This window comes from Blastomyces gilchristii (assembly GCF_000003855.2).
Source record: "Blastomyces gilchristii SLH14081 genomic scaffold supercont1.1, whole genome shotgun sequence".
NCBI classification, from domain to species: domain Eukaryota; kingdom Fungi; phylum Ascomycota; class Eurotiomycetes; order Onygenales; family Ajellomycetaceae; genus Blastomyces; species Blastomyces gilchristii.
The window spans coordinates 2,831,036-2,844,051 of record NW_003101682.1 but is presented as its reverse complement, the minus strand read 5'-3'; the positions used below and the strand labels follow the sequence as shown (position 1 = coordinate 2,844,051).

General features: G+C 45.2%; 3 protein-coding genes across 3 annotated transcripts; 2 read left to right on the top strand and 1 right to left on the bottom strand.

Annotated features, from left to right (window-relative positions):
* Positions 1 to 3,182: 3,182 nt before the first annotated feature.
* Positions 3,183 to 3,557, top strand: BDBG_00369 (uncharacterized protein; the record flags this gene model as incomplete). The annotated part of the gene is made up of 1 exon (XM_031719854.1): positions 3,183 to 3,557. The coding sequence occupies one exon, from the start codon at positions 3,183 to 3,185 to the stop codon at positions 3,555 to 3,557; it is 375 nt and encodes a 124-aa protein (XP_031575764.1).
* A 2,187-nt stretch (positions 3,558 to 5,744) lies between these two features.
* BDBG_00367 (amino acid permease) lies at positions 5,745 to 12,117 on the bottom strand. Its single transcript, XM_002629075.2, has 8 exons — positions 10,489 to 12,117; positions 10,333 to 10,403; positions 10,137 to 10,250; positions 9,980 to 10,062; positions 9,523 to 9,900; positions 9,420 to 9,443; positions 6,099 to 9,351; positions 5,745 to 6,037 (listed from the first exon to the last, which is right to left on the bottom strand). Exons 1-7 carry the CDS (start codon positions 10,630 to 10,632, stop codon positions 8,591 to 8,593), a joined length of 1,575 nt encoding a protein of 524 aa, XP_002629121.2. The 5' UTR covers positions 10,633 to 12,117; the 3' UTR covers positions 5,745 to 6,037; positions 6,099 to 8,590.
* On the top strand, positions 5,959 to 7,586 carry BDBG_00368 (acetamidase/formamidase). Its single transcript, XM_002629076.2, has one exon. The coding sequence runs from the start codon at positions 6,500 to 6,502 to the stop codon at positions 7,475 to 7,477; it is 978 nt and encodes a 325-aa protein (XP_002629122.1). The 5' UTR covers positions 5,959 to 6,499; the 3' UTR covers positions 7,478 to 7,586.
* Positions 12,118 to 13,016: the final 899 nt, after the last annotated feature.

Below are 13,016 nucleotides of genomic sequence, written 5' to 3'. Positions count from 1 at the left end.
CGAAATACGATACCGGAACCTTAACTCATTCTGGCTGAGCCAAATTCGAACCATGTTAAACCGTCGTCTTCCGACTAATATCGTGCATGTATTTGTTGCATGCATATATTATATACTTCGTGCTCTTTCCTATGAGAGTTCCAACTGAGACCCGTGCTGACTTGAAGATGGGCAAGATACGCCGACCTCTCACTGGTGTTTTTTCTTGATATGTGTAGAATCCCGGGTGAATGGCTTGTCTTGAATCGATATAAGATGACACTATCTTCGAGATGTTATTCAATGATTATACGATGGAGGTTAAAGCAAACCCTCAAAGGGATTTATTAAGATTCAACAGAGGTGCAACTGCTTCCAGTTTCGTTCTTTGATCGCACTGAATTTGTCCTCTGTTGCCTGGATACGCTCCATCATGCTGTTTCTAGTGTGCGAGCCTTGGGCCACTCCATTGTTGTGTGCATCTATGCAACACTAGGGCCATTATTGTGGCCCGTTGTGCGAGTGAAATAATACCCTTAGGGATGAAGTTGTTTTTTTCTCGGTAGAAGGACATGGCTGCAAGTTAAAGCACTTTTGCAACCTTCCACTTTTTTCCTTCGATTGTTCCCCTGCCGCCGCTGACCACCAGTTAATTACTGAGGGGTTCTAAAAACGCAATAAAAACAGGGTTGCAGGGTTACGGTCGCTACATTGATTGCCCAAACTCTAGGATAACATGCCCCTTGTTATTGCCTGGGTTTCTGAGGAAGGGTGTGTGGGGGGTCATCAAACTGAAATTTCGTTCTGGCCAAACCTTGGCCCGTCAATGACGACGTTCCTCAGGCAAACAAAACGCCATACGAGAATGGTATCGTGTCCACCTTCTTCGTTTTCGGCTTCCTGTTCGTTAGATCCGCTCAATGCTCATCATCTCTCTCACCGGTGAAACCATGAATATGCCTTGTTTTTAACTCTCACCTCGATGATAGAGGAACGACGTTAGTTTGACTTGTCCATATGTCCGGCTTTCCCGTGCAGAAATCACAGACCATACTTGCATTACCGCGGGATACGTCCTTTTCCATCCAACCCTCGGGCGGATCAACGGCTGGGTACCAAAATCATCCCCGGCTGCCTGCTGCATTCAAGGCAGGTATCATCGGAATCTCTGCCTTAGATTGCTGCAGTAAGGACATGTGGATGTACAGTACAGTACATGTACTTTATCGACACCATCCTCGATGCCTAATCCACAACTGCCTTAGTCAAGCCCGAAGGCTTCAACAGCGCTAAGAAATTCTCACTTTAGTATCCCCAAGCCGATCAACCTGCTCTCCCTCCCGTTTCAAAATGCGGGTAGTTGAATCTGATACCATCCAACGCGCCCCATCGTCTACTTAATTATGCTTACCATCGCTCTCTTCGTGAATCATGCCCACTGTGGAGCCCTTCCCCGTTCTAAATTCTTTTCCATCTAACTCTCAAAATTGATGTGAATCACCGCGGAATGAGCAAAAAAGGAAAACAGAAAAAGAAAAAAATATTTTAAGATAAAACCGAAACTAGCCAAGACCCCCATGCATGGAATCTCCTGCACGTCTCTCCATTCATCGAACACCTACTCAGAGGCAAATGAAAATGATTGGCCGTAGGACCGGATCGTGCCAGGATGGTCCCTGTCTGGAGACTTCCGACTATTCAAGCCCTCGCAGCCGACGGCACAGGAGAAAGGAAGTAGAAGCAGATATTTTGCTATCTGAGGGTCCGGGGGCGAAGTTCTGGCTTTTCACTTTTCTTTCCCTAGTTATTCTCTTCCTTTCTTCTTCACGGGCCATTGTATTTCTCATTATTGTTTTCGTTACTTTTTTGCAAGGTTTCTCTCAGCTCTCTTACTTCCTTTTAATGCAGATATATATACTAGTTCGGGCAATGTCTGTTCCGGAATACGGCGGTGAACAATGATGGTTTAGAAAAAAACTCGCGTGAGCTCTGAAACATTCTCTCTCTTCACAAAACGAAGTGGCCAGCCATGACTCTTTTCTTTTTCTCCTCAATTCCCGGTGAGATTTGCTTCATTTTTAAGGTGACTGACTAGAGTTTTCTCTTGCGAGTAGGCAAATGTGCTTATTGGCAGAGAAAGGCTGTGAAAAATTCCTCATTTGATCATCCATTCCAATTTTTCTTCTTTTCTTCTCCCTTTCCTTCCCCTCCCCGAATTTGTTCGTCACTATTCTTCTTGTTGGTTTCTCAAAAATCCTCCCGATTCTCCCCCTAGACGGACATGCATTGGAAACTTATATTATTTTGAATAAAAAGGATAAAAGAAATCACTGCGAATAGGTGCACTAATAACAAGTCACATTTTAGTTTTCTCATTACCTATTAATTTAACTCCAAGCTGCAGTTTTTCGGTTCTTTAACCCTACTCAGTTATTCAAATGGGTGCGCCAATTACCACCAAAGGTTATGGTATGGGATACCTGCCCTGCAGAGGTGTTGAGGTCATATTCCGCAGGAGATCCAGACGGACATCGGTAATGTGGGGCGTGGGTACCTATTCGGAGATGCCTCTTCTATCTGGTGAACATTTCCAAAAAGGAAAGCATATTTATGGGCATTCATATCCTTATACCCTAGGGATAGCAGTTCCGCTGGAACGAGCAGTAGGTAAAGGGCTGCAACCAAACCATCGCATATCGGAATAAAAAGATGCGGAAAATGGAAACCGAAAGTGAAGAGGGACGTTTACACCGCCTTGATGGATAAAACCATAACGAAAAAAAGAATCAACCGCTCTCGACTTGGGCCTAACGACTATATCCATGGGTGAGATATATGGTGCATTCGAGGGTCGTGGGAAGAGGTTCGGAGCACAAAAAGACGTTCTTCGTCCATGTTCAGGCTACCAAGTGACTCCATAGTGGCCTAAAATGATTTCCCCACGGTGCCGTTGAAGGAAGGGAGAAAATCGAGTTTCGAGAACATCCGTTGGTACCATATATGGAAAAACAGTCATCATTTTTCTGCTAAATGTTTTTAGGCTTAGGTATGCGCACTTGGGTACGTTTAAACAATCATCGGATGAGAAATTGGGGCTTGCCGCACGTATTAGATAATCTAATCTATTCAGTCCAGTATAGGCTTTGTTATTGCAGTTGGTGTCCATCGAGCCTTGGTCTCCAATCATTAACTCTGACGCACACATGTCTCATCAGAACCCAGGGATAATTCGAATGGTAGCTGGAGGCACTTTTTACTCCAGGAAATCCAGCAGCATCTACACGAGCTTGGGATGTCGGCAGTCCGTTCGGGGGCAGCATAAGAAAACGCAACATGCCTGCAAAGCCCATACACTTTGCCTCGAAAGCAGAGAGGCTTATACAGCATCACCTGAAGGAAGACGAACTTGCTCATCAACATCCCACGTCGGCAACCCGTCTTCCTTTACTCTCAGGAGAGCACGGGGAGAGGAACGAAAAGCGGGAATACTAAAACTCAGGGGGCCCGACCAAGATCGAGGCAAGCGATTTTCAGGGGCTCAACCAGATCACGAGATGTCACTAGCCCTAACTAGGTAACTAGCAAAATCTTGACATCCGTCCGTCTCGACTACGAAGCTCGGTTTATGTTTATAGCGCCATTGACTACGGCCCAGCGGTGCTTTGTGTTGCTCACTTGGGGCCAGTGTCAGACCAACATTGCATTTCTTGTTGATCTTGAGATATACCTGGCCTGTTCTAGTTATTCCAACCCAGAGGAGACCTTGGTGGCGGCCATTTTCCGTGTGCCTTCGACTGACTTCGATTTAAATACCTCTACTAGTTATTGCTGGTTAGGTTTGACTAGTTAGATACGCCTCAACCTTATTCCAACCTGTCTTCTCCACTCTGGCTATAGTTATCGGTGTCTAGCATGGGACAAGGCTCAAGTTAGTGCACATCACCATTGCAGGGTTAGTTATTCTTAGTTCTGGATGTATTCATCCAACAAAATATAACCAATCCCCACATGAGTTGAATTCAGTTATTCCAGCAGAAAAGTCCAACATAACATTTGGGTTCTTACGTGAGAAGATATTTTCCGGGAAATTTTGTTCTCCCTTGAACGGCAAGAACCCACTTGGAATGCATCGATGCAAATACTTCACGAGAATGCCTCCCTCCCATTTCGGACCTGAAATAGGGGATGGAGGAAGGACAGGTATTAGAATCGATCTCCTTCATCATACCTATTTTCTTCTAGGTGTCTAGCCTTGCTCTTGTTTCAGCCACATTCCTAAAAAGGTGCTGCAGCATTGGAGTTCGATTCCAGCCTGAGCCTGGCTTCATGATCTTAGCTTACTTTCGACGCAATAGGGCTATCCGTCAATCATTTTAAAAGAGTATTAAGATCCATACAGCCGAACTGACGGCTCAAAGCCCGGTTTTCTGGAAATGCCAAGGGCCTGCAGCTGATCCGATATTACCAGTGCTTCGCTGGCAAGCGTTTCTCCTGCGCAACACATTCGCCACTGCGGACTATGATAAATCCACAGAGCAAGCTACGCAAAGCCGAGGTTCAGGCGTGCGTGTCAAGCTTCCAAGAGGAGCATAACGTCAAACGTGTCGCAAGATCTTGAGGTTTGTAAATATATTTTATCCTAGCCGCCTGAGAGGACTTACGCTAGATTAGAGAACATTTTAACCGGGTGAGAAGACTCCACCCCCCTCCTAATTGCTTTACACATTCTGACTGTGCAATATCAATTCTCTTAGACCCAACTGTACCATTTTAATACCCCCGGTTTTAACAGATATGATCAATCAGGTATCGCATTGCCATTTGCTGCATTCCATTGACTTTGTTAAATTGTTTCGCAGCCGATGCAATCAGCACCTAAAGCATACTCTTCCTTTGTTCACAGTTATTTCATGAATGCTCATGTGTTGGTGGCTAGCTGGTTCGTTCTCGACTTGACGAATATTTTGGTGCAGATATCTGCTCACATTCTGTTCATTGGGGATTTGCCGCCTTCGACAGGAGGCGGATGCCATCTTTGTCAATTGTTGTGGAACCCGAGTTCTTCCGACAAGTTTCCTCTTTGTGAGGGGAATTGGTTGTTGTTACCTTCACAATCAGAAACGATGTCAGGCTGTATCATCGTGTGTATTTTTATTTTTTTTATTTTTTTATTTTTTATTTTTTGCCAAGGGATAACCGAGATACTTGTTCGATGTAGGAGCTTGATAAGTTTATATGGGCTCAGCCGGTCTCGAATTGGGCCCAGAAAGAGAAAAGCTTCCACAAATCTAGATGGAAAATATGGACAGCGGTCTACTGCTTTTCAACAGGATGTCATGTCAAGTAACATTCTATGCTCAACTACATCCGCACTCCTTAGTGAAAATGCTATAACTTAGGATCGTGGTTCGCGCCATACAGTGCAGCAATGATGATATGTTATTTGTCCACTTGGACCTTCTTTCCCAGTTTCAGGCTATATAGTATAAAATTCAGCCTCAGCTTCTTAAATTGTGAAAGCTATCATCCCTGTCCATTTGCGATCTATTTTATATTATTTTACGGCGTTACTTACGCATAACCTCCCTGGACGCTGCATTGTCTTTGATCGCCTATTAACGACTACGGGTAAGGGCGTGTTATCCTTAATAAAAACCCTCCCCAAATGCTATTTCAATGACGGAAAACAAAGCATAGAGCGGATTGTGGGCACATATGAAACAACCCCAGGAGGTAGTTATAGTACAGTACATTAAAGTATTCGTCGTTATTGCATCGTCAGGATAAATCTCATCACTCATAACCCCTCTCTCACCCTTGAAACGATTCAATAGATTTTCTTCATTTTCTTCCTCTCCCTTGCTGAAAGACCGCGTTTAACTTAAAAATGAAGGTCACTAAAGAGTCCACCTCCCTCGCGTAATAGCGCGCTCGTGGTGAAGACTAGACTGCTTAGTAGCTGGAATTTTGACATTTTGTGATGTGGCGGGGCAGATGTGCTTGTAAAATATTTAGTTTGCGAGCAGTTCTGAACTCAAAAGACGACGAGGAGCCCATGCTACTATATTATTAGTTCCAGAACGCAGCTTGACCAAAAGAGGGAGGTGGATTATCTTAACTATTTCAAGCTTCTATTAAGTTTCCGAGAAAATATCCAAAAAGGAGGCCAGGGCGGGGGACTAGAAAAACATAGCGGGGAAATCATCACACGTTGGATGATATATCAACGGACGTTGTTCTGGACATCTCTGATATCTCCTGGATACGTTCTCATTTTGTTCTCATTTGGTTGACATATATTAACTATATTCTACTGCACACCGTTAAGTTACATTTTCGAAATTCTTATTTTCACATTCTAAAATCTGTACAATTACGCGCGAACCAAGGCTGTGGTCCTATCGGTTGGCCTGAAAGAGAGAGCAATAACCGCCGTTTTTTCCAAGGGTTATCTTCTTCTTGGAAATACATTTCATCATCATATCTGGACGCCTTAAAAGAATCTCTCTGACCACCCGTCATGACCCATGCAATACCCTCCAAGACCATTCACATCCATCGGCACCAGCACCATCTAAAATGGTCCAAACAAATTCCCCCAGTCCAAACCATCAACTCAGGCGACATAGTCCACTTCGACGCCATAGACGGGAGCAACGGCCAAATAACCAAGACCTCCACAGAGAGCGCACTGAGCACCTTCGACATCGCGCGCGCTGACCCTGCTGTGGGGCCTGTTTTTGTCACAGGCGCGGAACCAGGCGATGTTCTGGAAGTCGAGATCCTCGACCTGGAAACCACGGATTGGGGTTGGACGGGAATATTTCCTGGCTTTGGCCTCTTATCGGATGAGTTTCCCGACGGGGCGCTGAAGATCTGGCAACTGGATCCCGACAAGCCCTATGCACTCTTCAAAGAAGGCATCCGGATCCCACAACAGCCATTTTTGGGCGTTATGGGCGTCGCCCCGGGGGCGGAGGGGGAATTTTCTATGATCCCGCCCACGAATGCGGGCGGGAATATCGACTGTCGCTATCTCACCGTGGGATCCAAGCTGTTTCTCCCCATCCAAACGCCCGGCGCACTATTCAGCTGCGGCGACGGACATATAGCGCAGGGAGATGGGGAAGTTTGCGGCACCGCTATTGAAACTCCTCTGAAAGCCACCCTCCGACTCTCAATTCACAAGAACCAGCCATGGTTAATAGCGCCGCAGTTTCAGACAACCCCGCGAACGGCGGCGGGTATACACGGCGCTGACCAGGCGCTGCCGGCAGATAAAGGGGAATATGCGACTATGGGGATTGACCCAGACCTGCTCGAGGCAGCAAAGAAGGCGACTCGAAGTCTCATTGAGTGGCTAGTCAGGAACAAGGAGTTAACTCGGGAAGAAGCGTATATGTTGGCGAGCGTGGCGGGGAATCTCAAAATTGTAGAGATTGTGGACATGCCGAACTACGCAGTCGCGATGTCTTTGCCTTTAAATATATTTGTATAGAGAGTATGATTCCGTTTTGGCACATATTATTCAATTAACTTAGATGCTTCTGAGCGCCTGTTTGGCCGCTGGCAAGGAGCATCCTTGGCTACTCATGCTTTATCTTTATCTTTATTTTATTTTTATTTTATATTTATTTATTTATTATTATTATTATTATTATTATTATTATTTTTTTTTTTTTTTTTTTTTTTTTTTTTTTTTTTTTTTTTTTTTTTTTTCACATTGATTAATGATGGAACAAACCATAACTAATGGTCTGGACCGCCATGCATAAAAAACGCAGGTTCAATTTTTAACGTTAGGTTTCCACGTTAGGTTGTTTTCGTACGCCTCCTCGCGCTTAGTTAACGCTTTGCAGATAATTAATTTCCCCTGTAACTATCAATCAAAACGAATTGATCGTACAGCCCAGGCAATCCTTCAACAGCTCGGAATTCGCATTATTACGGCCCCAGTAGCCCGAAAACCAACCACCAACGAAAACGAAACAACTCACCTAAGCATCCTTTCTCACCTGCTGCCTATCTCAGCACTACCTGGGAATATCTATCCATCGCGAGGAAGCGAACAGTTTTTTTCAGACATCTTCAATTGCCCCCTCTCTTCCCCACCAAATCCTCCTTCCCACCCAGTTCCCGTCGCTCATCTTATCGTCCGGCCCATATATCGATGGTGAGTGATACATTCTAATGGATCTCGAACCGAGGCGGGATTTGCGCAAGGAAAGCCCGGGAAAACTCGCCGTTGTTTTTGCGGAAGAGAGCAGATGAGGTCATCTCATCTACCCTCTCTGAAGTCAAGTGCAGAAGCAAGACATCGAAATTAGAAATATTTAACAGAGAAACGATTAACATATAACAAGTCACCATCTAATTCGTCATTTATATGTGAACGGGTGCATATATATGTAAGGCCCTTGGTATATATATAAAGGAGAATTTCCCGTGTAGAAATTCCCAAAGAGGGATGATGAAGGGAAAAAAAGAACATAGAGCGCGAAAAAGTGGGGAAAAAGCGGAACCAGTTCTGTCCATTTCTCAAAATTCACACAAGGCCTTCCGTAGTCGATTAAAATAGTAAAAAGGGGCATGGAGAAAAAAGCAACCCCATTTATTCTATCTTTTCTACATACGCCACCGGGCCTTCATAAGTCTTCCTTCCGTGGATCAGATATTGAAGGCCAGCGAACATCGTCACAACCCCAAAAACAAGAATGGACCAATTCATGTTGACGAGCGTGGGGTTGTTACTATTCGGGAAGAAAGTGAACACAATTGCGAAGCAGAGGTAGCCAAACGAGAAAATATTAACTGGAAGGCCCCAGGTCCCCAAGCTGAATCGCGCTCGCGGCATTTTCTTCCACTGCATCCTGCGGTAGATAAAGCAGCCGATAGAGATAAGGTACGACGTAAAAAGCGATGCGATTGTGAGGGATGCAACCGCGTTGAATGCCTCCGTTGAGCCGATGTTAATGAGCGAGAGTAGAATCGTAATGACAGTCGAGGCTAGGACGGCGTTGACAGGGACCTTGGATGTTGGGTGCACACGGGCGAAAAAAGGGGAGAACGGAAGTGCATTATCACGGGCAAAGGCAAAGGTTTGTCGTGCCACAGTAGCTAAAACACTAATAGCGGCGCAAGCCTCCATCACAAGGAGGAGGCCACCGAAAGTGGTGGTTGCGGCCTTGGAGCCGGTTGCGTTCAAGAAGGCGGTAATGAACGAAAATCCGGCTTCAGCCTTAATGACCTCGTGCAAATCGCCCATGGTGAAGAGATAGGTGATAAGCATGATGAAGCCAAGGGAGCCGTTTATAAGAGCGGTAGAAATCATGCACCAGGGCACAACCTTGGAAGCATCTTTGATCTCCTCAGCTGAAGCGATGTGTTAGCTCGTATAACTCTGTTGAAAGTTCACTCAGGGATCAGGAGAGAAAACATACCAATATGGGTAGCAGCGTCGGGGCCTGGGAGATGGCCACAAGAAATCAAATTAGCACATACTATCGTAAGACATATAATATCATGGCATGCTCTTAGACTTACCAAGGAATGAGAAAATGGGACTTATTTGACCAACAAGACAGGCCAGCCCTAGAGTAGGCCACCCAGCCGCATTTGTGAACTCGGTAAAAACAGCTTTAGTCGGTGTCCGTTCCGCCATAACCCATAGTGGGATAATTGTCGCAAAGAACCCAAAAATATGGAGAATAAGAATCAGGCCCTCCAGCATAGGTAGATGGCTCGCCATGTACGTGTTGATGAACGTGGTTGCAAGAGCAACGGTAGCGGTGAAGAGAGTGCCGTGCCATCTCTCTGGTACATATCCAGGTTCGTTCAGCTGTATAAGGCTCTGCATGAGTGTACCGCAGAGAAAACATACGCTGGCGAAGGCGGCCTGCCATCCCAAGACCGAGAGCCAACCTGTAGATATATCCTTTTGATTAGTATTATCGTTGAATGGGTTACGACTCATTAGCACCCGGCGGCTTGTCAAGCTTACCGGTCGCATAACTAAGAAACTTTTGATATTTCCTTCCACCAAATTCACTCGTCCAGTGATATTGGCCGCCAGATGTAGGAGAACTAGATATCCCAAAGTCGTTGGTAATTGACATTTGAAAAAAATGTGGGAGATTGGGTAGTAGATAACCACCTACATTGAGGCCATCTCAGCCATAGAAGCTACAGTTGAGAAAAATCCGACGAAAGACCCAATATAAATGTATACAGATCCCGCCAGGCCTCCATTACTCAGCCCGAGAGTTGACGTCCTTTTGATAAGTATTATTAGCATGCACTTCCCTTTCAAAAGGTGATTGCCAGAGAGCTAAGAAATAATTGATGTCTCCATACAAGAGAATGGATTCCCATGTCGCCATGAGAGTGCAGGTAAACCCGAGTGTTGACAAAAACCGGAAGTTCCTCTTTGTTAAATGTTAGCCCACAGTTCGCCATACAATTGATCCACGATATCAATTATGATTTGCATATATAGTCCGACAAACTTACATTGAACTGTTGGTCTTTCCCAAGACGAGCCATGTCCGCCTTGTCCTGATTAGTTGCATCGTCTGAGGAGCTCACGCTGACTCCCATCCGACCTTTATTACTTTCGAATCTCTGGCTTCCCATGGTTGCGCTCACGTCTCTCATTGAACTTCGTATTGTTATGTTATTTTCTTTTTCTTTTACTTCTGCATATAGGTGGCGAGGGAAACGCTAAGCGCCGGCGGAACAACTTAACAGCGACCGCGTCTATGGTATGCCCAAAAACAACGTTCCAAACCAAGGGCAGGCGAGAGCTGGCGGTGGCCCTCCTGGGGAAATGGGTGGAAGTGAATTAGGATAAGTGAAAGCCTTGGTCGGAATTGGATCAGGAAATGCGCATTGTTCAACGCGACTCTCGAAGGAGAATAGGAGAATAAATATCACAAAGACGGAAACGATGGAGAAGAAGAAAGGAAGGTGAAAAGAAACGGAAAAGAAAAAACGGTCGAAATTACAAGACTCCCAGCGTGCCCCAGTGGCGGCCCGCTCTTGCAGGACGACCTGGAGCTGCTACTTACAGCGTACTCTCTTTGAACCCTGTACAAAGTGGTTACTCGCCGCAGACAATTGTCTAAGGAAGCGAAATGGATATTCCAAACCCCCATTCCCGTAGCATTAAATGTCCCCAGCTCTGTTCTGATGTATGCCTATTCAAGAAGGAGGATAAGATCAACTACATCGCGCGGGAGTTGGATGCGTTGGTGATCTAGCATCCAGCGGTATTCACTTGGGTTGGGATAACCCTCCAGGATGGGTTCAAGGATGGGATGGGTTCGTTTGTATCCCTGCTTAGCCCGCAAGCTGATGGAGACTACGCCTCTCTTTCGCCTACGCCTACTAGCGTATCTTACTCCAGGTTGTGCAGATCGGAACCTGGGTCCCCAACAGAAGCCAAGCGCCTAAAGCTTTAGCGTATGTGGTGGCAGCAGGCAGCCAGACCATGTTAGTCCGACGACGTCCGAAATAGAATCGTCTCCGTAGCCTAGAAAGAGCAACAAACGCCGAGACGTCCTATAGTCTAGGCTGTCTCACTGCTCGTGAGTCGTGACTCGTCCTTTAGAGTTAATTAGTGTGGAGGAGGTGATTATGTGGGGACGGTTGGTTATGCAAATGAGATCGGTTTGAGGCCATGGCTTGTTCAGCCCCGATATTTTTGATGGTATCGCGCTAAGTCATCGTCGCCATCGAGCCCGATGAACAACTTCGGCACTTGATATGGGCTAGAAAGATCTAGCCGGACGAGAAAGGTCATTTCACTCCTTGGCAGCAGCCGCGGTACCGATTGTGATTATTATTGAGAAGACTTCCTGAGAGATAGAATGACCAGAGGCCCCTTAAGCAGCCGGCTACCTAACAGAAGATGCCGGTGCGAAATGTTAGATTTGAAGTTAGTTAGATATGACAGGTAGACCGTAGAACTGCACCCCCCTCTCAACAACCCATGAATACTCACTTGATAATGACAGATGAAATGAAGATAAAGAAGAATACAAACAGTATACGCACCGTATATGAAACTCAATATATATTAAAACAGAGAAATCCCATAAAATAGAAGAAAAAATCAAGTGATCTGACTGCAGTGATTTATAATTTTTATTAGTAGTATTAGACTGTAGCTAGCTATCTTTCATAGTAATAGTCTTTTAAATATAGTTTAATACAAGCATCAAACGCTCGCTTACGCTCGCTTTGCTGCTTGCTCTACCCCTACCCCCTTACCCTCTACCACCACCGCCTCTACCACCACCACCCCGCAGCCCCTGTATTTCCTCCTGTATAACCAACACTTGGCCTGTATTTAACATCACACAAGGACTCATCATAAGCTCCGCTTGCATATCTCTCTATATCTCTCTATATTCTCTCTATATATTATAGAAAAACCAACTTTTCCGAGCAAAATGCCCTGTAACATGACCTCACATGATATCACATGCACCACATCAAATCCATGGATGGGATTGAACAGCCGGCTGTATGACTCTGATATTAATCTTCATTCTTTCCTTTACAGATGTTCTCTACTGTATTTACATTTTTTATACTCTTCTCTACATTCATTACAACCTATACATTCATTAATATACTCTATTTATTGTAGAAAAACTAACTTTTCCATGCAAAAAATATATCAATCTTTAATCATCATTCTGCTCTTTTCATACATTCTCTACAGTATTTACATTTTTTATACTCTTCTCTATATTCATTTTTGATCTCTGTGTTCATGGCATGCACTGCTATGCTGTGTAAATGCTCTGTAACATGATCTCATGTGATGTCATGTGCATCCCTTTGAATTCATGAATGAGATTGAACAGCCAGCTCTGCCGCCTGTACAGCTCTGATTAATCTGATAATGATGATAGAGGTGATAGAGGTGGTCGGGGTGGTAAGAGGGGGGTAGAGGGGTAGGAGTAGGGGGTGGAAGTGGTAGAGAGAGCGCGGGGCAGTAGAGGCAGTGGTGGTTGGTAGAGGGGGTAGGA